The 27,912-nt window shown below is 39.5% G+C and overlaps 1 protein-coding gene across 4 annotated transcripts in view; it reads left to right on the top strand.

The window, feature by feature from the left end:
* Nucleotides 1-1,343: 1,343 nt before the first annotated feature.
* The window catches only part of SNX13 (sorting nexin 13), a 104,459-nt gene continuing 77,890 nt past the window's right edge, over nt 1,344-27,912 (top strand). For 2 of the 4 annotated variants that reach the window (XM_078377170.1, XM_078377168.1), the window contains exon 1: nt 1,344-1,603. In XM_078377170.1, the coding sequence (XP_078233296.1) occupies nt 1,592-1,603 (12 nt within the window). In that variant the 5' untranslated portion in view covers nt 1,344-1,591. The remainder of the gene's footprint in view (nt 1,604-27,912) is intronic. The other 2 variants (XM_078377169.1, XM_020781413.3) reach the window with 1 other exon arrangement.

The following is a 27,912-nucleotide window of genomic DNA, read 5'->3' as shown; positions in this document are numbered from 1 at the left end:
ATTTCCTTCCCAACTAACCATAAAATAACCTTCAAAATTACAGCTTATAATTCTTATTAACACATGTTGTTTCTGTTGTTCCCTTTAGCCACTAATCTCTGTTGCTGTTTACAGAACAAAGCTTTTTTTAAAAAATTGAATATCAAACATGGGTCCTAAATCATTACTAGGTGTGAAATGGGTTCTACCTTGGTGGGAAGGTAACGGCATTCCGTGTCTAGTCATGCTGGCCATGTGACCACGGAAGATTGTCTTTGGACAAACACTAGCTCTATGGGTTGGAAATGGAGATGAGCACCGCGCCCTAGAGTCGAATACGACTAGACTAAATGTCAAGGGGAACCTTTACCTTAACCTCCATTTATCTTAGAGCCCTGTATGAATATATTGCCATGTAGTTCTGCACACTTCCACGAAAGCTCCCATTTAAAAACAGCAGTTAGTTTTTAAGGTGCCATAAGCTCTTTGTGCTTTTTTAATTTTATTTATTTATTTTTGCTTTTGCTTTGTATTATGTTCCTTGTTGATATCCAGAAACAAGTGTTGGAAGCAGAAGCATGTGAAAAGGTCACTCTTTAGGTAGGACAGTATGGTTACAAACCAGCATGAATTTGCATGAGCGGTGCCATCCTAAGCAAACCAACACCTCTTATAATCAGGCGGTCTTACTCCCGAGTAAACACATTGGAAACTGCCGCCCCAGCGAGGACAGTTGTGCTTTTTGTTTGTCCTAGGCTCCCTTCTCGTTACTTTTTCCTTGCTCTTCCCAAGCAAGCTGGCTCCCACAACATCCAATTCAAGCCTTTCTCGTTTTTTCTTAGAACAACCTGTTCAGGTGGGTTAGTAGGGCAGACACGTTACTATGTCTTTAAGCTTTTTCTAAAGAAGTAGGCGTGTCAAGTCTGCCTCAGGGTCCCGGCAGAATTAAAGGGGGAAAGAGAGAACACGAAATAAAGTGAAACACTATTTTACTTCTCTCCGCACCCACCCACCCCTTAAATTCCGCTAAAATCTGTACGCTTCATGTCTGAGCGGGAACTCGAGCAAGGGCCTCCGGCGCTTTACAAGACCCAGCACGGGCTCCCCTCTATTTCTTTGCCCCCCTACTGCCGCTCTAAACCCGTGTTGTGCCTCCAGAGAGGGCCCTGCCTATGACGGGAGCCGGGAATGGAAGCAAGGGGCAGGAACCCCGGCGAGAAAGCCCAGTCGGCGAAGGAAAGGCGTGTGGGCGGGAACCAGCACCCGAGAGGCGGCGACCGGCGACGAGCCGCAGGCGAACGGCCGGGGCGGCAAGGCCTGCCCCGCGTCTCCCCACCCTAATGGGCGGCCGCGCCGGCAACGGCGTCTCACGTAGACTTCTCAAGATGGCCGCCTCTCCTGAGCGACCTGCCGAGGCGGTGGCGGCTGTTGCGGGGCTAGCGGGGCTGAGGGACCGCTGAGGAGGTTGACAGCCGGCTGTCGCGGTTTCTTTTGCGGTGGGAGGGGGGAAAAAGAGAGAGAGAACAGAAGCAGACGTTGAGGGCTGCGACTGGGAAGGAGGGAACACATCATGCGGCGGGGCTAGAGCCGGAGGCTTCAACTGCGAGTAATAATGTTAGCTGAGGTAAGAGGCGGGCAGCGGAAAGGGAAAGAAACGGGGTTCGGGGTGGGGTGGCTTTGCGGGGATGGTTTGTCCGTCGGTGAAGACCCTCCTCCCGGCGTTCCTGTCTGTTTCCCGACGACTTTTCTGTGTCCGTGTCTCGCTTGGCCGCCTTAGAGGCTCCTTGGGCCCCTTTGCCCTGGTCTCAGCCGAGGCTGTGGGCGCAGAGTCGCCCTAGCTGGGAGGCTGGCGGTTGTCCTCCTCCGGCTAGTTTTACCTTGGAGGTGTGTGTCTGTGGTGTTGTTATCACTTCAGGGGCGGCGGGTCCTTTCTGTGCTGAGACCAACCAACTAACTGACTGACCCCGGGTTTCTGCAGCTTGCGTGGAGGCGTCACTACGATTAGCCTAAATGCTTGCTCCAAAATTACTGCCCTCCACTAGGCCTCCTTTGGCCGGGAGTTTCTTTGGAAATGCAGATCCTGCTTTTTTGGGGGGGAGACGACTCCTCATTGGGAAGGCGTGGGTTCTCCTCCACACACCCCCTTTAATTGCGTGTTGAAGCAGCTTTGTTTCACGAGTTGAGCAGGGAACAGGCACTCCTGGTTCCAGCTGGCAATGCTTCATTGTATGCCATTCAGCACTTTCATTATCATGCCTCAGTTTCGCTCTTAGGATTGTGTCGCTTCTCTTGGAAAAGCAGGGTTGAGTGAGTTGATGTTCTGTTTTGCAGCTTTGGCAGGCTGAAAGGACAGCTCAGAAACAACCCACATTATTTGTGCCTTGGGATTTATGACTGACACCCCCAGTTGAGAGCAGCCCTGGCATTCTATTTTCTCAGACCTCTGGTACTTTCTCAGCCAGTCTGCATTACTTTGATTTCATACTATTTGTGTGCTGAATTTTTAGTTTTGGGTCTGCGCCCACAATATGCTCTTGGTGTACAAATTGATTGCTCTGTCCTTGTCCTAGAGAAAGGCATGAACACTATGTGGCTGTTAGCAAAAGTGTTTGCAAGCTTTTATGTTGCACATACTGTAAGTGGTAACGAGACAGTTAACTCTTTGCAGCTGCATGTTTTGGGTTGCTGAAAGGGACCAATTATTGGATTCTTAATGGGTTCTAGGTATTATTGTTTAATATGTTTAATGCCTTTTGATTAGACTGTTGGCTTCTGCAGTCATTCACTAGTGCTTTGATTCTAAATGCTAGATCTGGATCATAATGTTAGTACAAAACAATGTATGCCATTGGACTGTTGGACTACCTGCTCTGAACATCAGCAGCTCTGTCTCAGGCAGTGGGTCTCTGTCAGCCCTATTATCTGAAGTTCTTCTAACTTAAGATTCTGGTGAGCTAGTAATTCTTTTTCAAAAGGAGGTGATAGACAGTACTGTTGCTTTGTGTAAACTTGTGTAAATAAGAACTGCTTTGTAAGTTACCATCTTGAAACTTGCATGTTGTAGCACTAATGTATGAGTCTGGAATGACATCAAGCAAATTATGTTGTTAGTTCCTGCGAACACAGGGAGTTCTGTGTAATTTGGAGGCAGAACTAATACAAATGAATTATTCTTTGAAGCAGTGAAAAAAGGCTTTCTCAATTATTAATAATAGTTTTATATAACATTTTATAGTTCTCACAGTGCTTCATGCATAGCAGCTTACAAAAGTTTCTATAAGGGGAGTTCATTACTATTATCTCCACATTGCATATGCATTCAAGTTGATATATAATGGCTTTAACACTGTACCTACTGACACAAGCTAGTTTGTAATCTGTTATAAGTTTGTTACATTGATATCCTGTTTTCCTTCATTAAGCTGGAGGTGTGCATGGCTCCTGTCTGCCCTGTATTTTAGCTTTAACTTTGTGAAATGTGTCAAGCAGAAAAACTAAGGTGTGAGTTCTACTAAGGATGTGTAGATGGTCCCCAACCTCCTCTGTGCCTGAATGAAGGCTGTACAGATAGAGGCTGTTCTGGCCTGTTTCTGGTGACACTCCAAACTGGGTCCTTGTCAAGTTCCATAAGAATATTTATTTAAAATATTTTACCCTATCTTTCTCCTGAAGAACCCAATGTAGCTTACATTATTACAAGACAATGTTTAAAGCTAAAAACAGTAAGTATACAAATACTAAAAAAGAATCAAACAAAACAAAAAGACATTCAAAGCAGTAAGGCACCACCATCCATTTTAAAATCCCATTCAGGCAGCTAGTTATTAAGGGAAAGCTTGCCTGAAGAGTAAGGTGAACACCTGCTTGCAAAAGAAGACCAAAAATGGGGACAGCCTGGCCTCCTGTGGGAGAGGGTGCAGAAGTCTGGGAGCAGCAACAAAGAAGGCCCTCTCATGTCTCCACCAAACACAACTGTGAGGGTGGTTGGACCAAGAGAAAAGCCTCTCCTGAGGATCTTAACAGCTGGGCAGGCTCATAAAAGGAGGCACAGTCTTTGGGGTAGCTTGGATTCAAGCTGCTTAGAGCTTTATTGATTGGAATCAGCACCTTGAATTGTGCCTGGAAATGAATTAATAGCCTGTGGAGCTGCTGTAATTGGGGGGTGGTGGTTATATGATTCCTGTGACCATTCCCAGAGTACTTTTCCCCCCAGTTCTGCGGGATGGCTCAATTCTTTTGAATGGGGAAATGCAACTAGAAAGGCCAGAAGATAGATTGAATGGTATGGACAGGACAGGAGCAACACTGGATATCTGTATGGCTGGATTCTCTGTCTCATTTTTATTTTATCCCTCTTCTCCAGCTACCAAGAGAAAGTTTCCATTCCCTAAGGAAAGGGAGTGAATGGGGGGTCTTTAAAAGAACAATGCAGGGAAGCTGTTCTTCCACACTTCCTGCCCTTTCTCTCTGCCCCTACCCTTCCATTTCCTTGGATCTGAAATTAGTGATGCTGCAACTACAAGACTCTGATCATTTAATCAATAACTTTGCAGCAGAGAAGGCAAGGAAGATTAATTCCTAAAATAAAGAATATACTCTCCTTTGTCTTCCTGAACTTTTATTTCTCTTTTGCCATTTCTAATTGCAGTGGGCTAATGCTGAGTTTAATGTGAGGGTTATGTGTGGATATTATTTCACCGGTGGGTGACTTTAGGTTTTTTTTTTTTTTCTTTCCCTGTCATTACCCAGGAAATGCAGAAATACTCCTGATTTGATTTGTCTGAAGATCGTGCAAATGCCTACATTCTTCCTGTTACGTTATGATGATAATGCACTATTCACTTTTTTCTGTCAGGAAGTAAAGACTCTTCTACTGTACCATAAAAGTTTATTGAGTATTGTTTTTAGAAGGTTTCTCTGCTTGAAGAGCTACGTATTCTTTTTAGAGATACAAAGTATCTGTTATTAAAAGATATGATAAAATCAAAATGTTCTTTTGTTATCTCTTTCGTCCTGTTCAGATAAGTACATTCCAGAATAAAAGGTGCAGAGTGGTACTGGTGGATTTCAACCAGCGTTCAGCTTGGAGACAGGGATGCCTTGCACAGCAAACATTAAGCTAATGTTTGTATGCCAGTGTCTGTATAAAATTAGAGGAGTTTATAAGCATCAGTGACATATACATTCTGCATTAGCATTGTAATTTACTAAGTATAGGTAGTTTTTCCTTAGTAGTAGAGTATTTAGATTATAGGATTCGGCTTATGGTCTCTCACAGTGCCATTCTGTAAATGTTTAGCTGTAAGTATGTCCTGAGGTGTTAAGTAGGTCTGCTGTGTTACCATTTTAGCTTAATTTATTAGTTACTTTTACAAAAATAGGTAATAATAAATCAGTAAATTAAGCAGTTTCAAATAGCACAGCATCAACAGGTCATCATGAATATTAAAATTAAATAAGACTGTCAAATATAAAAGCAAAAATTAAAATTAATACAGCAAATGGAATCCCCACTACATAATCTGGTCTTGCTGCAATGCTAGCCACATCAGCTTAGTTTCAATACACTTGAGATTTTGCAGCTAGCTCACCTCCTTAGATGGTTTGCATTTCACTCCCTTATCTGTCCTACAAGGATATAGTGGCAGTAGAAAAGGAGTAATGCTGAGGAATGACAGCAATGATAAGTTCCACAACTAGTGTTTTTTAAGCACCACAGCTATATAGTTCTAAAATGTCTCCTCAGCAGATGTGGTAATTGAATCTGAGATTCCTTATAACTTGTAAATGCAACAGCAGAGGTGCAGTTCTTATATGAAAAGTTGTGTTAATAATGCCTGCTTTATTGTCTCTTAAATGTATGGTGAGCCATCAGTGAGGCATTAATACATTGAGTTATAAAAATATTTATGTATCACAAGTTTTCTGTTGGCTTTATGTTGCAGTAGCGGTCACTTTTTTGTAAAACAACAACAACCTGTATATAAATAAAAATACTTTTTGCCCATATACTGTAGCTTTATTTTAAAGCAAACCAAAATAAATAAACCACAGAGTGTAATCCTAGTGAAATTTCTGCTTTTCCTAACTGTGCTGAATGACAAATCAAGAACACTTAAGCAACGTCTGGGAGATGCAAAAATCAAAATTGATGTAGCAAAAATGCCTGCTTTGCAAAACTTGCTTTACTAGATAGGAGGATATGAAAACTTAGGACACCAGAGCATAGTTGATAGTCCTAAAATACCAAGATTCTGCACTAGAAGGAGAGAATTGTGCTATTAAATTACATTGTGCCTATCTAAATCTGAACAAGTTTTGTTCATTAAACTCCTATCTTAAGAATTTGATTTTTTAAACATAATTACGAAGTTTGTTGTGGGTTTCCCGGGCTATTTGACCGTGTTCTTAAGGTTTTTCTTCCTTACATTTTGCCAGTCTCTGTGGCCGGCATCTTCAGAGGACAGGAGTCAGAACTCTGTCTGTGCTCTGTTGCAATTTGTTGCATAGTTGAGCATTTGTAGCTGTGGGAACAGCCTTTGTCATTTTCAGGAGATTGGGTGATTATGATGATCAGCGTGTTTTTATTGTGGGTGTATTGTGTTAAGGGGGAGAGATGATCTGTCACTAATGGATGGGTGTTGTTAGCTGGTCTTTTGTGTGCAGTGATCACTGGTCCTTGTGGTTTGATGTTCATTGATGTTTTGCAGGCTGTATTTTTCAGTGCTGGGAGCCAGGCTTTGTTGAGTTTTAAACTTCTTTTTTGTTGAAGCTCTGCTGGTGTTTGTGGATTTCAATGGCTTCTCTGTGCAGTCTAACATAATGATTGCTGGTGTTGTCCAGTACTTCAGTATTTTGAAATAGAATTTCATGTCCAGCTTGTTTTAGGGCATGTTCAGCTACTGCCGATTTTTCCAGTTGTTTTAGTCTGCAGTGTCTCTCATATTCTTTGATTCTGGTGTGGATGCTGGATTTTGTGGTTCCAAATATATACCTGGCCACAACTGCAAGGTTTCTGGTATACTGTACTCCTACAGTGGTGAGGGGGTCCATTTTGTCTTTTGCTGACCGTAACATTTGTTGCATTTTTGTGGTGGGCTTGAATACTGTTTGTAGGTTGTGTTTGTTCAAAAGTTTCCCCATGCGGTCTGTGACCCCTTTGATGTATGGCAGAAATACTTTATTTGTGGGTGGCTGTTTTTCCTCTTCAGTTTGGTATTTTTTTTTTCATTTGATGGCTCTTGTGATTTCATTTTGGAGTAGCCATTTGCTTGTAGGGCCCAATTCAGATGGTTGAGTTTGGTGCTGAGAAACTGAACTTCACAGTTCCGATTTGCACGGTCTACCAGTGTTTTGATTAGGCCTCTTTTTTGTCATGGGTGCTGGTTGAAGTTTTTGTGTAGGTACCAGTCTCTGTGTGTGGGTTTTCTGTAGACCTTGTGTCCCAATAGGAGATCAGTTTTGAATATAACCATGACATCTAAGAAAGGGAGTTGGCCCTCTATTTCTTTTTCCATGGTGAATTGTATATTTGGGTGTATGCTGTTGAGATGATTTAGAAATTCTTCCAGTTTTTCTTCACCGTGGTTCCAAATTGCGAAGGTGTCATCCACATATTGGAACCATACTGTGGGTGTGAAGTGTGCCAAAGCCATAGCCTGTTTTTCGAAATGTTCCATGTAGAAGTTTGCTATAATTGGGCTGAGGGGGCTCCCCATGGCCTCTCTATGTGTCTGTTCATAGAACTTATTATCCCACTGAAAGTAACTGGTCGTTAGACAGTGTTGGAAATTGGCCTTGATGTCTTCTGGAAAGATCTGCTGGAGGAGTGTCAGAGTGACCAACAGCTGGGAAAGTGAGTCTGAGAAAGAGAATGACTGGTTGGATACCCTTGACTTGTTTACCCCAATTACTATGATGCTGTAGGCCTGTTGCCCACCTTTGTTGCTGGCTGCTTCTGAACCAAAGGGGTCTCCACTACACCCTACCCATGTGCAGCAACAATGCTGGAGGAGGCAGCGGCAGCTGGAGCAGCTTCCACAGCAAGCAGGTGTGGTCCTAGATCTCTGGGCCCAACCCAGCAAACTCTGAAGTGATGGTGCTAGATAGACAACTCTGAGGGGTGTAAATCTGGGCGGTCTGATGGGAGAGTGAGGTGAACCACTCCGAGACTGAACTTAATGGGCCAGGGGTCTGTAGCACAAGAAGGATGGGTGTTACAGAGGATTTCTATCTTTACCTTCTGAATTTAAATAGGAGAATAAAAGACTCAAGTGTGACATCTTCAGTGACTGTGTGTGGTCTTCATGTTGGTCGCACAGAAGACTTAAGGACATGGACACTGACCAAGTTTGTTTATGAAAAAAAATGGAGTCATGCAATTTTTTAACATCAAAAAGATTGTGAGCTGTGTACCCTAATTCTGCTTTCCCTGATACTTCTCGTTCTACAGGCAAGAGAGAGAAGAAAGTACAAAGCCCAGAGTTCAGAATATATTGTAGGAAAATGTATGGTTGGAGTTCCACATAGTTTCTGCTATGTTCAAGTCATGTAATCACTGCCAGAATTACAGATAAAGTTGCAGATTCTTGGAATTAGGGAATTGATAGTAATTTCAGTTGTTACTTTTAAGCCATTTATAATTCTACTATTCTTGTTTCAGCTGTCATTGGATTTAACATCTCTCTTGATGTAAGGGAGAGCTTTCAAACACTTCTAATAGCTTTTCAAAGGTAGTGTAACATTAATGTATATATTTGCGGTGTTGCATAGACTTGTAAGAGGACCAATCTGACTTTCATGATGTGTGCTAGAAATGGTGAGAGATTAATGAGGTGAGGATTTCAATGATCTAAAAATGTCAGAAATATCCAAACATCTATGACCTTGAAATCTTTTAAATATGACCAATTAAATAAAAAATATGACTTTTTCTGAAATAAGTACTCGGTTATAAACAATGTTTATACATACATATAAAAATTAAAAGGTTTATTCTTCTTCACTTCCAGTGCAGAAGTTCTAGTACTGAAGGAATCAAATGAACATTTTGATTGTAATGGTAATATCTGTATTAGTTTTTGTCAATAGCAAAAGTGCATTAGATGATCAAACTCAGAACTTCTCTTGTCCGTCAGTATGTTCTTGTATCTGGAGAAACTCTGTTTGATATCATGATGTTATAGGAACAAATTTGGAAAACAACTCATCTAGAGAAAATTATGTCTTGAAGTCATCAGATTTTGCTTCTGGTCCATTTAGAATGTTACTTATTTTGTAAAGTCTTAAATAACGCAGATTAGATTGCAGCATTCTTTGCAGTTTATCACTATTTTTTCCAGCTACTTTCCCCTTTGCTTATTTTAAATCACTTCAGTTTGTTTTACAATTTTCAGTGTATCACTAAGTTTCATTCTTACAATTTCAAGGTGGGTGATTGCTCTTGATAATCCACTGAAGTTAGGTTTTATATATGCCAAGTTTCCCAGCCAAGATTTCAGAAAATGAATCTTGCATGGTCTTGATGGAGGAAGATTCACAACAGTCAAATTCTTTACGTATCTGCTGTAAGGAATCATAATTTGTGGAATAATAAATACATCCAGCCAAGTCCCCCTACACATCACAACGGAGGGGGAGGGAGGGAGAGCGAGCCAAAATAGGATTAGTTTCTTTGAATTTTTGTACTCAAGGCGGAGTACAAATTTTTCTTGTTTGAAATGTTCTTATCTATGTCAGGCTAGTTGCTTTGAATCTCTTCTGTCACTTTGTGTCACCCATGTGCATGGCATGTCATATGGGCCATTTTCGTACAAAAAAGTTTAAGTCTCTTAGCTGTCTTAGTCATGTGTGGAACAGTGTGTGTTACAAAGAGGAGGATACAGTATTTCCCATTTTTACACCAGCCAGCCAAAGTAGTTTCATAGAATTGTTGAAGAGCGTAGCAATAGTAGAATTGTTTCCTTTTTTGCCCATAATAATATTAGTTACATATCTTCCATTTACATTACTTGTTTCATCAATTGAAACTGCATGTTTTTCCCTCAGCCACTGTAGCCAATTAGGTGAGTTAGGCAGCCTCATGACTACCTGTCTTCCTCACGCCATTTGCTAGTTTGTCAGGAGGGTTGCCAACAACCGAAATATGACTATACTATAACATTATTACAAAATTAAGCAGCAATATGACACACTTTTAAAAAAGCCAAAATATGACTTTCCAAGAAAAATAAAAACATCTTAATCATCAGATTATTCATAAGCATGTTAAATTTATAAATTCAAATGTAAGTTGCAGAAAAAATGTGACATGTCATAGAAATCCTTGCCCTATTCATCAGTGATGTTTGTAATGTGCCGTTGTCTTATTTCAAGAGAGTACAGAGAATACTGTGAACAGCCAGAATACTGAATCAGGATCTTGAGATAGCAAACCACCCAAAAGAGATAGACAGCATGGCACAGTTAAAGATACATCTTTCCTGTTCTTTTTTTAAAAATATAAATATGAGTTTTATTGGCTGCTTTTTCCCTAAAGTCTACATTAATAATAATTTCACCCTACTTTCTGTAGTTGTTAATAATAAATTGGAATATTAGTCTCTTTTCAGCATGATTATAGAAGGCTCAGAAGACCAAGCAGTCGTAAGATCGAATCAATGCGACGGAGTGAGCGCCCGTTGCTTGTCCCAGCTTCCGCCAACTTAGCGGTTCGAAAGCATGCAAATGCAAGTAGATAAATAGGGACCACCTCGGTGGGAAGGTAACAGCGTTCCATGTCTAAGTCACACTAGCCATTTGACCACGGAAGATTGTCTTCGGACAAAACGCTGGCTCTATGGCTTGGAAACGGGGATGAGCACCGCTCCCTAGAGTTGAACACTACTGGACAAAAATTGTCAAGGGGAACCTTTACCTTTACCTTTTATAGAACGCTTAATATGAGCTGCTTCTATTTTTGTAGATTGAAATATTCTCACATTAAATAATGAACAAGTCTATTCTTCCTGCAAATGTGTGTTTGTTCAAAACAACTGTGGATAGGTGTTAGGCTTATAATTAATAGGCTTTTTATGGGAACATTCAGTTGCGTCAATACTGCTCATGAGCAAAATTATGGCTGGGATTGAGCATGTTACCTGCTGCCTCCTGTTGAGTTAGACCAGCGATGGCGAACCTATGGCATGTATGCCACAGCTGTCACGTGGAGCCCTTTCTGCCGGCACACGAGCCATAAGTCACCAGATAGCTACTCCACCCTGCCCACAGCCAAACCTGAGAAGGCGGCTGCAGCTGCAATGCTGGTGCTTTGGCAGGCGGATCCGGAGCAGCTGGTGCTGGCAGTGGATCCGGAGTGGGTCTCGAGGCACCTCTGTGCCAAGATTTCCCCTTCCACCGCCACTTCCAGTTCCGCTGTTGCCACTTCTGGTTCTGCGGTGGCGGCAGCCCCCAGTTTGGGCATGCGAGCCCAAAATGGTTCGCCACCACTGAGCTAGAGAGTAGGATAAAGAACACATACAAGTATAAACTTTCAACTGAGTTACTACAGATAGAGAATCTTAACAATCTAATTTAGGGATCATTTTGCCATTCTTGTTAAACAGTTGCAAGCAAGGAGTAATTACTCCCTATCTAGTACAATGCAAAGACTGGTCTTTATAGTATTTCATATTTTGTTAGGATTTATTTTTACTGAAAATCACCATTGTATACTCATTGTTTTCAGCTTTAAATATTGTCTTTCAGTGATATAAGCCACCTTGGGTCCTTTTTTCTTCAACCCTGGTACTAAGTACAGGAGCTCCCCAGGGCTGTGTGCTAAGTCCCTTCCTCTATTTCCTGTACACATATGATTGCACCCCACTGTATAACACCAATGCAGTTATTAAATTTGCGGATGATACGACAGTGGTGGGGCTCATAAATAAGAACAATGAGTTTGCTTATAGAAAGGAAGTACAAAGTTTGATACTTTGGTGTAAAGAAAATCATCTCACACTTAACATCAAAAAACTAAAGAATCATAATTGATTTTAGAAGGAAGAGAAATGTACATTTACCACTGTACATAAACGGTGAGGAAGTGGAGAGAGTTGGTAGTTTTAAATTTCTGGGTACTTACATCTCAGAGGACCTCTCATGGACTATAAATGCCAACATGCTAATGAAGAAGGCACAGAAGAGGTTGTATTTCCTGAGAATGCTCAGCAAGTTAAATTTATCTCAGCATTTACTTCTGTCATACTATCGTAGCACCATTGAGAGTGTCCTAACCTATGGCATTCTGGCATGGTTTGGGAGTAGCTCTGTAGCGGACAAAAAAGCTCTACAGAGAACCATTAAAATTGCCCAGAATATCATCGGGCTCCAGCTACCAACCCTGGATGACATCTTCACATCCCGCTGTCTGAGGAAGTCACACAGCATCCTGAGAGACTCTTCCCATCCTGCTTATAACTTTTTTGAACTGTTACCATCTGGCAGAAGATATAGAACAATTAAGACTCGGACCACATGTTTTCTAAATAGTTTTTAATCCCAGAGCTATAATTGCAATTAATAATGAGCTTAAAGACCACCAGTAGTGAATAATTAGTTGGACTGTGTTACTTGGCCTGAGGTGTAGATGTTTGTATTTTTAGTGGGGGACTTTTAGTGGGTGGGGAGTGTTTGGGAAATTTTATGTGTGTGCATGTGTCTGGTCTCTGGGTGTCTGTGAATTTCGTTGTATGGGTATACTGTGTATATACTTACAATGACAATAAATTATTATTATTATTATTATTATTATTATTATTATTATTATTATTATTATTATTATTATTATTATTATTATTATTATTATTATTATTATATTTTGAATAATGAATACAGTAATAATAATGAGATGGCTTATGAGAGGAACCTACAGTATATTACAACAATTGAGATGCTTAGGATTCTATAAGGGATCTGTGGGTTAAGGAAAAATGGCTTAAAAATTTGTTTCATAGTTTCAGTTATGCTTGTGTGTCACTATAATTTGAATTTATTCAGAGTTTCCTGTTAGGTGATCTTGGGATGCAGTCCTTTACGTGCTTATCTCAGAGTAAGTCCCATTGAATTCAGTGGAACTTAATCTAATTGAATATACAGTATATAGGCTTATACTGTTGTTCAGATTTAATAGATAGTGGGCAAAATTCTGGTGGAAAAACCTGCATATATAAAGACAGTTTTGCCCTTATTTCTTTCTGGCTGTCAAGTAACAGCTTTATTAAGGGGGCTTAAGAGTGAAATGGCTGACCTGTAGCACAGGTAAGGTCACTACTCTGATTGCCTACTTATATTTCACAGGTATAATAGAATTCTGTCCTTTCTGTTTGTTTTTGGAGAATAACCATACACTAAGCATATACACATTTCAAGGATCATACAGTATTTTAGGTTCTATACCGTGTTTCCCTGAAATTAAGACAGGGTCTTATATTAATTTTTGCTCCAAAAATGCATTAGGGCTTATTTTCAGGGGATGTTTTATTTCTTTCATGTACAACAATCTATATTTATTCCAATACAGTCATGTCATCTTCTGGTTCCTTCACAATGGTGAAGGGAGCGGTTTCACTTAACTAGGGCTTATTTTTGGGGTAGGGCTTATATTACGAGCATCCTGAAAAATCATACTAGGGCTTATTTTTGGGGAAACAGGATAGGTCTTGCTACCTCATTGCTTCATGATTGGTTGTGGTCATTGTTAAATTCCCAAATATCATCTTTACCAAGAGGACTGAAATAAAACCTGCTCCAAGTAGTCTGTTTTCTGTAACATGCCAGATTTGGTTTCAGTAAAATTGAATCATAATTTAAATTGTGGTTTATATCAATTTGATTTTAAAAACCATTGATTTTTATCCATCCTGCTCTGTAAATTTGTCCCCTTGTTTATGTTCTCTTCCATAAGCTTAGGTTGGTTTTTGGATCATTGCTGTGGTGTACAGTATTTTATTTTTATCACTATTTCTGATCTATGCTGTGGCATAACATTAGTAAATAATTTGAAGTTCTGTTTCCTCCTTAGCAGGAGTTCTTTCAACATTACCTTTCTGTTAGTTTTGTCTTCACATAAGAGTGACACCCCTGCTTGTTTCTTTTAGTAATGTGCTATTAAAGTAAAACAAGGCTGATGGAATATAAGAAAATACATGTCAGCAATATAAACTGTGAATGTGATGTTTAGATGAAGGTTAGAATAGCTTTGAACAGTAATGCAAGGCACAATTATTGTAAAATGGTATTCATATTTTAAATTCTAAATTTTGTCTGTTGGAACCAGGTAGCTTTGTTTTGAAGAAAACAAGTTTAAAGTTTCAGCTGCATTAATTCAACATTGTTGGTGTGAGTGGAATTAGATCATCTTTGGAAAGCAGCCACATGGAAATTGTATATAGCTTTGCAATTGTGATCTCACCTTTATCCAGGCATCTTGTTAGTTGTCCTTGCTTGGCTAAGGTGATGTGCTAAAAGTTTAATATTGGAAATTAGGATAAATTAACTTGTATACAACTTACCATGTATATATATCTTAATTACCTTTGTTACCAAATGTATGCAGAAATACTGAGCAGCCTATAAGAAGTATAATTAAAAAGGGGATTGAAAACAAAACAGCCAACATTATAATGCCATTGTTCAAAATGGTGGAAAGACTGCACCTGAAGTACTGCATACAGTTCTGTCGCTGCATCTCAAAAAAGACATAGTGGTACTGGAAAGGGTGCAGAAGAGGAAAAACTACAGCATTTTGGGCTCTTTAGTTTAGAAAAAAGGAGCCTAATGGGGGGCATGATTGAGACATATAAAATTATGCAGGAGATTGATGAAGTGGATAGAAGGAAGCTCTTTTCCCTCTCACACAATACTAGAACCAGGGGACATCCATGAGAACACAAAAGAAAAAAAATTCTTTATCGAGTGTGTTTTTAGTCTGTGGAACTTCTTGCCACAGGATGTGGTGACAACATCTAGCCTAGATGCCTTTAAAAGGGGATTGGACAGATTTCTGGAGGAAAAGTCCATTGCAGGTTACAAGCCATGATGGGGATGTACAATCTCTAGGTTTAGAAGAAAGGTACTTCCAAATCCAGACGGATGCAGGGGAGGGGTATCAGGAGACAGGTATCTAGTTGTTTCATATGCTCCCAGAGGCATCTGGTGGGGCCACTGTGAGATACCGGAAGCTGGACTAGATGGGCCCTTGGCCTGATCCATTAGGGCTCTTCTTCTGTTCTTCTGTTCCAATACGTATGTATACTCAGAAGTAAGCTTTATGGGTTCAGGGATAGTTACCCCAGAATAAATACTCATAGTTTTGCAGCCCAAGGCTGAAACCCTTAACATATATTTACATTTGGAACTTAAATCTATTTGGAACTTAACATATTTTTGGACCAGAGCACAAACTTTCCATTGCCTCTTTTTTGAAATAATAGTGGAATCTTGTTGGCAGTATCTTCATTTTAAAATCTCGGATGTCACATATGGTCATATTCATTGTTTAGTCCCCAAATGTATTGGTAATTAGAATAAATTAACGGAGCCTTTGTACATAACTTACTAAGTATATATATCTTAACTAGCTTTTTTACTAAATGTATGCAGAAATACTGAGCAGCCTATAAGAAGTAAAACACCCACCTTGACATATTTTAATTCATTAATGATAGCATATGGGTTATTCACTGCATCCTGTTCACATCCTAGTTTTCTTACTAAATACCTTTGTTTTTAAGGTCAATTTGGTAGTATATTCAGGGTATAGAGCAGAAGAATAGCATTGTCCTAACATTTCTTTTGGTGTAGTAGCAATTATTACTATTTGTTGTGGTTGTGTGCCCTCAATTTGCTTCCATTTTATGGTGAATTATAAATGAATTATTGATCTCCATAAGGTTTTGTCATTTACAGTCCTGCTCAGGTCTTGCAAACTGAAGGCATTGGTTTCCTTTTTGTGTCAGCTTATCTAATGGGTGGTCTTTTTTTCTGCTGCCTTCAACTATTCCTAACATTACTGTCCTTTTCAATGGCTCATATCTTCTCATGTTATGTCTAATACTGTATATGATAATGTTTTCACATCTTAGTACTTAGCATTTTTTAAAAGTTAAATAAGCAGTAACATGACAGGGAGGATATGAAACATACTACATTTTTCCTTTCGAAAAATGTGTTTCTTATAGCAGGCGTCATCAACCCCTGGTCCGCGGCCCACTGCGGAGTTTCTGACTTTCTGACTTGTGGCAACTCTGTGAGTGCTGGCTGGATAGTTCCTGACTGCAAAACCAGAGGTCAAGAATTTGATTTCCCACAATGTCTCCTAGTGGAAAAGCTGACCTTTGTAGCCTAAGACAAGCTATACAGTCGTAGGGCACCTTCAGAAGAAGGGGATGATGAAACACTCCCTTATGAGTGTTCTATATCTAGAAAACACTGGAACGGATAGTCATAAATAAGGATTGACTTAACAGCACATTATTATTATTATTAAAGATCCAGGTCTATAGAGCCTGTGTCCTGAGCACACTCCTGTACTACAGTGAGTCCTGGACCCTTTGTGCACAGCAGGAGAGGAAGCTGAACACCTTCCATATGCGTTGCCTCCAACGGATTTTTGGTATCACCTGGCAGGACAAAGTTCCAAATAGAGTAGTCCTAGAATGAGCTGGAATTTTCAGCATGTATACATTACTGAAACAGCAATGTCTACGTTGGCTTGGGCACATCGTGAGAATGGCTGATGGTCGGATTCCAAATGATCTCCTGTATGGAGAATTAGTGCAGGGAAATCGCCCCAGAGGGAGACCACAGCTGCGATACAAGAATATCTGCAAACGGGATCTGAAGGCCTTAGGAATAGACCTCAATAGATGGGAAACCCTGACATCTGAGTGTTCAGCCTAGAGGCTGGCATTGCATCACGGCCTCTCCCAGTTTGAAGAGACCCTTGTCCAGCAGGCCGAGGCAAAGAGGAAGTCACAAAAGCAGCAAAGCCAGGGAGCTGGGCAGGGGACAGATTCGATTTGTCTTCAGTGTGGAAGGGATTGTCACTCTCGAATTGCCTCCTCAGCCACACTAGACGCTGTTCCAAGTCCTCCATACAGAGCATGTTACCATAGTCTTTCGAGACTGAAGGATGCCTAAATAATAATAATAAATTATTATTATTATCATCGTCATCGCCGTCGGTGGTGGTTGTTGTTGTTGTTGTTGTTGTTGTTGTTGTTGTTGTTGTTGTTGTTGTTGTTATTATTATTATTATTATTATTATTATTATTATTATTATTATTATTATTATTATTATTATTATTATTATTATTATTATTATTAATGGCCTCTGAAAGGTCCTATCAATTCAAGCCCATCTCAAGTCTTGTGGATTAAAGGATGTGGTTCTTTATAGAGTCAGTCCATCTCAAATTAGATCTTCCTCTTCTCCTACTGTTTTCCAGTAACACTATTGTTTTTTCTACTGAGTTTTGTCTTTTCTTGATATGTCTGAAGTTTGATAGCCTTAGTTTAAGTATGTTTGCTGGTAGTGATAGTTCAGTCTTGAATTATTTAAATAATATTGGCCTTGGCCTCCAAAGACAAAGCCTTTTTCTTAAGGACCTTTTGTATAGCTGCCTTCTGAGTCTTGGCCTTCTTCTGGTTATTTGGTTTCAGTTCCTATTTTGACTGATGATACAATAGTTTGTAACAATTTTGATTTCTTTGTTGTGGACATTCAAATTGTGTCATTGTTTTGTCTTCTTGTAGTTCAGTAGTAACCCTTATTTATTTATCCGTAGTCATTTGAAGTTATTGTTTTCTGCCAGTAATAGCATGTTGTCGTGTATCTAAACCAGTGTTTAATCCTCCTCTTTTTGAATCCAGTATAGATTTTTCTATATGTTCTGCTCATTGAACAGAAAAGGGGATAAAATGTACCCTATTCTGACATCTCTCTCACTGGGAAACCATTTTGTTTTCACATATTCTATCCTCAGAGTAGTCACTTGTTGAGAATATCGGAGGATGATCAAAAGTATAACCCTTTTTAAAAGAAAGATTCAAAGCTTTTCCTGATCCATATAGTCAAAGGCTTTACTAGAATCCCTTTTTTTCTCCTGAAATTTCATTTGGTACAATCCAGTAGCCAGCATATATCTCTACTGTTTCTTCCTTTCTTTAAATCTAGTTTGAATATATGGCATTTCTAATATATGGCATTTCTCATGTCATTCACGGCAAAAGATTTAGTTATCCTGAGCATTTTTTTCACTTTCAGGGGAAATTAATGCAATTGCAGATGCTATACTTAACTGCTATCTTTATCATCTCATCTGATTTCACTGAAGGAATTGTTTGAGTAAGGAATGAAAACTATAGAGCGCCCTCTCACAGGTGGATTGCCAGTAAGTACACTCCTTTCTCATGTCCCGCTTCATTCAAGTTTCTGTTGTTAAGAGTCCTGTTCATGACCAAAAGCAAAAATCACTCCTGATCTTTACTCTGATTTTGGTCCTGCACATGAAGTAATAAGTGAGAGATTTAGGGCCAGATTACTAATTTTCCTGTGTAACACTTAACAGCAGTACATTTATGAAATAATATTATTGCTCTGAAGATACACATTTAACAGACAGTTAAAATTATGTTTTACCTCATGTTGACTTTCAGTCAAGGAAGTACCAAAGGTGGCACATGAAATTTAATATGAAGACAAAATTCAGACAGATATGAATATAGCAACTTTAGATAAGACTGACCATGGTATGTTTTCAGCTAGACAAATTGGGGTTATGATATTGAAAATACTTCATTCAAGAGATGCTGTTGCTTCTGTGGTGGCTGATTTCAAAACCTGGGTGTAGGGACATTACTGTTTAACACCTTGCATTATACTGTAATGTCCTTCAGAGATCTGTTTTGTATCTTATGTTGATAAACATCTATATAAAACAGCTGACAAGTCATATGGAGGTTTGATAGGAGTGGTCATCAAGATGTGGATGATATCCCTGCTTTATTGCTCCTTTTCATCACATTTTGGAGCTGTTTAAGATTCTTGCCTCAAGGGTAGGCTTCTTCATTAAAGGTTTCATAACTAGATTCTTTGTACATAGGAGGGGACAGCTCTTCCCATGAAAAAGCATTTATCACTTCTTTTAAGCATGATATCAGTCTCAGACTCATTCAAACAGGAAGCACACAATCTGAGTAAGGAGGTGGTAGGCATCACAGTTCAAACACCTTCTCTCCATTCTGAGACTCTGCAGACTGAGAAGAATCCCAGATAAGAAGAATCCCAGCAACTTGATTTTCTCCAATATCTTAGTCAAAATCAGGACAAAGCTGATTGTTGATCCAGAAAATGCATAGCAAATTGCCCACAGCAATTAGCTGATAGTTGAAGTACTTCCTGTCTAATAGAGGAAGTCCTTGCACAGTTAAAAGGTGTCAATCTTCTGCTATCTGCAGATGCATTGGTGGCAGATAAATGAATTTTCCTGCCTGTTGCTACCTTTTAAAATCGAGTGCTGTCTATTTACAGTTAAGATTCGTTCTAAGTTGTCCTTCACTGTAGCATCTACCTCTCCTGTTTCATCTCTGTAGTTAGGGAGGATGTAATGTTTCCACCCATTTGGAGACTGTATGTTCAGTTATATAGGTTATGTATATCAGATTTGTATATAAGCAGTTTTGAATACATGTGTTGTGGATAAACATGGGTGGAGTGCTGTGGGGGCTGGGCAGCTGAATGATGATTGGGTAGCATGATTGGAATGTGTGAGTGGGCTTTGGGGGTTCTGGTAAGATTTGATTGCCTAGAGAGAGACATGAGGGGAAAAATTGAAATATGAATATTTAAGAAGGAAGATTGGAAGACTAGAGCAGAAAGTTGAAGGAGGTTAGACGTCTGAGAGTAGTTGTCTGCAGTATTGTTTAAGAAGAGAAGTCTGTTTATAGTAGCTAGTGTGTGTGTAAGGAAGATGGAGAATCTTTAATAGAATTAATTTGAACTTTAACTTCTGAAAAAATATTTAGATCTCACTGTTTTAATCATCACTTATATACAAGAACCTACGTGGTTGCTCTTGCAATGTAATACCTCCTTTAGTGGGAGGAAGCTCCCTCAGCATTTGCAGAAAACAATTTGGGTTCATTAGATACCTAGAGTGGACTGTATTAACCAATCCACTATTCTTGTGGAGGTTCACACTTGATTGGCAGTCGAAAATTAACTGTATGGTGATCTATCAAAGACAGTGAAATCATGTGAAAACCTGTCTTCGGACTGCCAGAAGAAACTTCAAATTGAGAGTATTTTTTCTCCTGTGTATGGGGCTAATTAATAAGTTAGATGGGCATGTTGTTGTCATGATAGTCATGAAATTCTCACTCATTCTTGATTGAGCAGTTTCAGCATGGATGATGAAGTTTCCCACAACTCAAGACAGTGCAATGTCAAACTAGAGATTGCCCTGTCTAGCTAAGGAGTAGATATTGTGAGACACTAGAGTGAATAGTACACCAAGGCAAGCTTAACAGTTTCTTGGCTAACTAACGGCAGCAGCATACATTCAAAATTGATAGCCAGCTGAATGGACCATCTGGTTAGTCAGAATGAGTTTTGTGTAATGGGTATTTTGGAACCTCTCACCATATCTTGTCCTGCCAGTGCTGCTTTAATAATTGCTTCCCCCATCCCTATTCACTCTCCAATGTTTCCATTCTTCGTAATGCATCTTCTGGCTCACTAATGGAACAAAAAGCTCAGTTTGGAGCTTAGATAGTTTGCAAGACTGGGCTAGATGTCTAGAATGGGGTGTTCTCTCTAGAAATTCCCAAGGGACTTCCCAAGGTTCAGTCCAGTCCCCCCCCCCCGGTGCATGTGTGTGTGTGTGTGTGTGTGTGTGTGAAAATGATTTCAGCAGCAAGTAACCAAGGAATCCTCCTAAAGCAGCAGAAGATAGCTATGGGAGATATCCATAAGCTGAGCTATCTCACCTGCCTTCTGTTTATCCAGCTGTTTGGGACCATCTGCTGGCCATTTTCTTTGCTGGCTCTTCAGGAACTGTGCTGGGACTGGCTAACCCTCTGAACAGTTTCAAGGCCATTGAGTAACTGGAGTACTGCTCATTGGGTGGGCACTTCCAACAACACAGAAACACAGTTGATTCTTCTCAGCCTGGTAAAGAGAGAATTCTTCACAGCAGCAGTAGTCAGGAAGAGATGGTGTTTTTATCTATCATCACCTGATCTGTTTGTTGGCTGATTGAATAATGGTTTAAAACATCAATTTAATAGATTTAAATATCTAAGAACAGGCTTACTTTTCATGCTGAAATCTATAAGACTTGAAAATGTTTAGCATTGCTTCATCCTGCCCTACATTTTGAAACCTTTCATTAGTTGACACTCTTAAGAACTCAGAATAGAAGTAATCTGTTTATCCAATAAGCTGTACCTGAAACTTCATCTCTTGGCTTGATATCAGCATGGAAATGAAAAGACTTAGTATAGGTCCTAGTGTTGCGTAATTATATGTTCTCTGTGGTGGTCTGTCCATGGGTCTGTATGTATATACCGTGGTGCCTCGCAAGACGAATGCCTTGAGGCATGAAAAACTTGCTAGACGAATGGGCCTGGTTAGGGTTTTGGTCCCTCACAAGACGAATGTTCCTATGGCCCTGCTTTGCAAGATGAATGTCTTTTTACCTGCTTTTTACCTGCTGAGCAAGCCCCTGGGAGGCTTCTGAAAGTGGCGCTTTGCCATGGGGGGCTCCCCCCCGCACCCAGTGCCGCTTTCAGAGGTTCCCCGCCAGTCTTCCCAGCACCATTGGAGGACTGGCAGGGAACCTCTGAAAGTGGGGGTGGGGGAGGGGGGCAGGAGGGGGCAGGCCCGCCCCCCTGCGGCAAAGCACCACTTTCAGAGGTTTCCCCGGGGGCAGGGGAAAATTACCATTTTTAAAATTCCAGCTCTTTTCCCCTACCTTTTTCGATGCTGGGCAAGCCTAGGGAAGCATCTAAGACCCAGCGCTGATAAGCTGTGAGGCGGGGAGGGGGATGGGAGTGGAGAAGAGCACAAAATGGCTGCTGCCTCCCTGCTGGGTGCCAGCTCTCAGCTATTTGGCACTCTTTTTCCGGCTTTTCGGGGGCTACCAAGGCACTGTGAGGAGTCAGTCTCAGTCCATTGTACCTGGTAAGTGACTTTATTTGAAATTTTTTTTGTTACTGACTTTTTTCACCATAGGAACGGATTAATTAAATTTCAGTGCATTCCTATGGGATGAAAGATGAAATTTTCACTAGACAGCATTAACCGTGGAACGGATTAATTTCGTCTTGCAAGGCACCACTGTATACACATAATTTTTCATAGATAAACTTCATACTTCTCTTCCTTCCACACGCCCCGTTTCTGTTTGATCCATGGATAGATGAAACAACCTACCCATCATAGCCATCTGTATTTATCTTCAGCATTGGTTCCAAAATTCATTCCTGCCATTAGACCATTGGGATTTCCCCAGTGTGCATGATTAATATGTAGATATTGAGGGTGGAGGTACAGATTAGCAAAATACTTGCTATAAGTGGTGTTTTTCTTTCACTGTACAGTATCATTTCAGACAGAGATGGGCAATCAACTGGTTGAATATTTCACTATACGTACAAAAATTCTCATTTGGTTTAAAAAAAGCTGCATGTTGGGTAAATGTTACTATGTACGTGTAATATGCATTAGGATCAGTATGTTCCCACTTCCTGCTACTTTCTCATGTGTTCGTGCCAAAAGCTAAAATCTAGTAGTAACTTGCAACAAGAGTAGGCCCATTTAATCAGTGGAACTTACAAATTGTTCACTGAACAAATCCACACTGATTCAGCAGGCCTTCTCTGGTTGTGACTTTCTCCTGTATTTCAGCCAAAATCTATTTTATCTTGTTCCCCCATAAGGCAGACCTGGGCAAAGTGTGGCCCGAGGGCCACATGCGGCCCATGAGCCGCTCCTGTCCGGCCCGCGGACAGTTGTGAACATTTATAGCTTTTTGTCTAAAGTTGATCAGTTGCTTATCTTTAACATACCGCAAAAAACCTCTTTAGTATTTGTGAAGATTAACAAGTTTAAAATAAAAACAATCGTAACATCACTGTTTCATTTTATTTTTAAGTAAAGTTGGTTCAGCCCCCGAACACAGTTCAGATTTTTCATGTGGCCCCCCTATAGAAATTAATTGCCCACCCCTGCCATAAGGTGATATCAACTCCAAGCCTCATTTTTCAGCCATCCTGTTCCTCATGGTCTCATCACTTCCAGCAGCATTTCCAGATCCAGTCTGAATATATATACAGTAGTGCCCCGCATGACAACGACCCCGTGGAACGATGAAATTGCATGACGATGACTTTTTGCGAACGCTATAGCGCTCGCACAACGATGTTTCCTATGGGGGATTTTCGTTTGATGGCGATTAGGTCCTTGCTTCGTGAACCATTTGTTCGCAAAATGACAATTTTTCTGGCTCCACAAAATGGATGCCCTGTGTTTTCCGGACGCATGCTTCGCAGGGCAGCCATTTTAACAGCTGATCGGTGCTCAGAAAATGGCTTCCCCTATGGGCGATCTTCGCTGGACGAGGTAATTTCCCCATTGGAACACATTAAATGGGTTTCAATGCATTCCAGTAGGGAATTGTTTTTCGCTGGACGATGTTTCTGCTTAACAGCGATTTCAGGGAAACTGATTATCGTCATGGTGCGAGGCACCATTGTACAGTGTTACAGAAGTATTGCAGGCTTTCTAGTTAAGCAATTATTACTTGATTACTAACTTGTAACAGTAACTTTAAAGAATGTGCCTCCGTACTGGAATACACAGTTTTAAGCAGTGACAACGAGAGCTATGACATAACATTCAGAGAAACACAAGATCTAAATTATGAATCACACATTTGTCAGGGAGGTGTGGATCAGGTCACTTTGCTTTGGAACAAAAACATATTCTTCAAGAATCCTTCCTCTGAAGCGATTTAGTTGAGCTAGTGGTACACTGTCCTTGTGTAATGAAGGAACCATTGAGAAAAAGGGGGAACTGGTTAGGATAGATTGGGAAGAAGGTGTAACTATCAGCTTCTTTTTCTTTCTACGTATCTTGTTCCTTACATAATGAAGCAATTTGATATGGCTTCTCTGGCTACTGCTGCTTTTCAGTTTCTTAGGCGTATTGTGGACTAATGGAATCCTTATGTAATCTCTTACCCACCCCACTTGACATCTTGGCCTTAAGGAGTACGGTTAATATTTGGGATAAAGTCCATCATGATGATTAATATTCTGGCAAAGGTATCTTCCCTGCTTTTACAGGTTACTAAAATTATTACGAGGGAATGCATTCCACATGTTCTGTGTGTATGTTGGGAGTATCACATCCTGCAGAAGCCTAATTAAGCTGTCCCTCTTTTTACTTTGTGCAAAATTATTCATAGGTGCTCATGAACACCTGGTATATATTTTAGGTAACTGGTTCCAATGACAGTAGCCCCCACTTTCCGCTGTGCTTTTTTTGGTTTTGTTTTGTCTTGTGAGGGGGAAAATCCTGCTTTCTCTGTCTGTCTGCTGTGAACCATGAATCAGCTTTTTCTGTGATTGGGAGTGATAGTCCAGAGCTATAGGTTCTTCATTCATTTGATGATAGAGCTTACACAGCTATTTCTTGGGTATTGGTGTGTGGTGAAGTTTGCATGGACATTCCAGAAATAGTTTGCTTCTATTTCTTAATACTTTTATGTCTTTGTTAGGAGGGTTAAGAGGGTTAGATATTCCTCTTTATGTATCTAGTATTTTTGGTGAGATCCTTACAAAGTTATTTGGGCTGGGAATTTAGATTTGTTAAGGAAGAAAGTAATGTTTTCAAACCAGGAAGGAAGGGAGACTTTAATTTACTGCTGAGTAATAGTGCTGTGGCTTCTTGACTTCTCCACATCTGCTATTTATGTAACAACAAATGTACCTATTAAATGTATTTGTAAAACTGTCAGGTCTGCCTTGGCCTTAACTGAAAGTACATTTACCTGAAATAGTCACACATTCCTATCCCTTTTAGCCCTCAGTTTCCATTTGTTTCCTTTGTTCACACTGATTTTTTTTCCAGATTTTAAACCAGTTAGGAAGGAAACCTGTGAGACCTACCTTTAAAAGATATCATGTATGAATAGATGATATATAATAGGGATATTATTCATCATGCATTGAACTGTACTACTCAAGCTCAGAAGGGAATGTTTTTTTTCTCTGTAGAAGTGCACACTTTTCAGATGAGACCAGTGAACTTTTCATCTGAGAATATCAGAATATAATTCCTGTTTATGCAAGATATTAATTTCAGTTCTATGACCAGTAAAGTATTAAATAAACATAACATGTATTGAAACTCTTTGTGTCCTATGTACATCTGAGAGGAACTGAGAAATGGGAGTGGCATGTGTATGTTTACGGGAAGTAGGAAGAAAAGCAGATTGCCAGCTAAAAAAAGTGCATAGGTCATTAAAAATTGTGCAGCTGTAGTCAACTTTGCATTTTCCATTGGCAAAAAATAACAATCCATTCTGTCATACCTATTATCTTATACAACCAGACAACTACAGTAAAATTGCTCTATAGCTTTGTAGCTTTAAACTAAGTTTAAGCTGTTTTTACTTTGTGTTATGCAGTACTTTTACTGTTTTTAATCAGTTTAAATTTGTTTTCTTGTTATAATCTACCATGAAATTTTGGTTAAAGGGCGGCCTATAAATACTGTGAATAGTGTACAAAGAGTAGCTATAGGTTGAAGTACGTATGGCCTTGCATGCCACCTGTAGGTTTTTTTTTTTTTTGTCTAAGAGGGCTGGGATGACTGTCAATCTATCCAGCACTAACTGTTTCTTCTCACCTCTCGGCTGAGTGCTCTTTTCCTCTCTCATCTGTTGAAGTCTGTGTTTTTTGTTTGCTGATTCCAGCTGTAAGTAATGAAGTTTTTATTCTTTCTACTACTTACATGTCAGAGTGAATTATTGAGACTGTAAGTGCCAGTTAATGTGAAAATTATGGACTATCTGGAAAAAATGCTATTCTTCCTTCTTTGTATTTCTGCTGTGCATCTAAAGGAGAATTTTAACCAAAAAAATATCAAAATTGTGCAACATTATGAAGTTATAAATCTACCCGCATTCTTATGATAAGCATTTAAATCTGCTTACACTAAATGGAGAATTAAAAAAAAACATGTTATCAGAAGCCTATCTTGCCTTTTTGTGCCCACTGGAAATAAAAAGTGACAATATCTATATTAAATGTTCATAGATATATATATTCATCTTTTCAGGAGTTTCCAGTGATATTGCAAAGATAGTGTCATGGTCTTAGAGCCTGTTCACTTAAGATTCCCATTTTTCCTATATTTCTTAACAGTTGTATTAACTTCTTTTTTACTTCTTAAGAATGGTTTAAGCTTTCTCTGTACACAGAGACAGCCAATCCAAGCCCTAATTATTTAATCTATTTACTGGGAAGGAGTGGACTGAAAAATTAACCATTTTACTACTGATCAATTTCCTCTTTCTGTCTGCTCATGTAGTTAACCTACCAGAATATAATCTGAAAGTCTGATTTATGCTGTAGAAATCTCTTAGCTTTGGACGTCATAGATTGACTTTGACATTTAGGATCAAAGTATGAATTTAAAATATTGTAAAATTTAATGCCCAGGCTGCTTGTGCTAGAGACTTCTAGGGCAGTTTACTCTTTGTAATCATTTTAGCCTTTATTTCACTCCTCTTTTTTGATTCTATGTGAACTTTTGTTAATTTGTATCACTTTTTGACTTAAGATTTTTTTAGCTTAATGAAGTTTTTCTTCTGTATGCTGGACTTGTCTGTTATATATCCTGTGAACAAGAACAAGGAGAAGATGACTAATGTTTACCTTACAATGACGAGGGGAGTACATGTAGCTACTGTTTCAGTTCATAATGCAGATGATGTGAAGCATCGGCAGTAGACCATGTTCCTTCGAATTTTCAGCCCTACTGTGTGGGGTTCTGCCCCTCATACACAATATTATAAACTATATTATATGATGATAACGATATAGTTATGTATAATCCCTTTCAGTCAACTGCAGCTACACGTGTCTGTTGGACATTGGAATAATCTGGGTAAATAACCCTCATGTTAGCCATGCCTTTTTTTGAAACGATCTCTAAAACAAACTGGCTACAAAAGAAATGGGACAGGGAAATACTTGGGGATAATTTTTGAGAAAGCTGCATCTCATGTAAAGTTCTGTTGCATTTGGCTTTCTGTTTTTCCATAGTGACCAACCAGATGTCTCTGGGAAGTTCTTAAAACTGTATGATTGGTATTCAACAGCATACTGCCTCTGATCCTGCCTCTTATATAACTATCATAATAAGTCAATGATAGACATACAGTACATGGCAGCATGAGGACACACATTAATTCAGTTATGGAGAACTTAATGGCAGTGTTGAGAAATAGATACACACGTAAAAACTTAGGGAAGTTAGCCTGCATGTTAATTTTTTTAAAAGCTGATGCAGAAATTGGATACAGTGGAACTAGATTGTGGGGATTCGAAACTATTACAATAAATATTACTTTAGGTAAATTGCCTAAGGATCTGGGAAGTGTCTAGTTTAAGAATAGTTTAAGAATATTCATATGTTGAATGTAATGCTTCTAGGTCATTTAAATGGAAGGAATATATAGCTTTGCAGTGATCATATAGATGATAATAAGGGGGTACTTGGCGTAATTATGGATATAGAGTGTACATGCTGTGACTATGGAACAGAATGGATCAATGAGTAGATTCTTGAGAATGGGATAAGGGTGATATATATGTCACTGA

The sequence above is a fragment of the Pogona vitticeps genome, chromosome 6 (assembly GCF_051106095.1).
Source record: "Pogona vitticeps strain Pit_001003342236 chromosome 6, PviZW2.1, whole genome shotgun sequence".
NCBI lineage: Eukaryota > Metazoa > Chordata > Lepidosauria > Squamata > Agamidae > Pogona > Pogona vitticeps.
The sequence above is the reverse complement of the archived record's forward strand: the minus strand, read 5'-3'. Positions and strand labels throughout refer to the sequence as shown.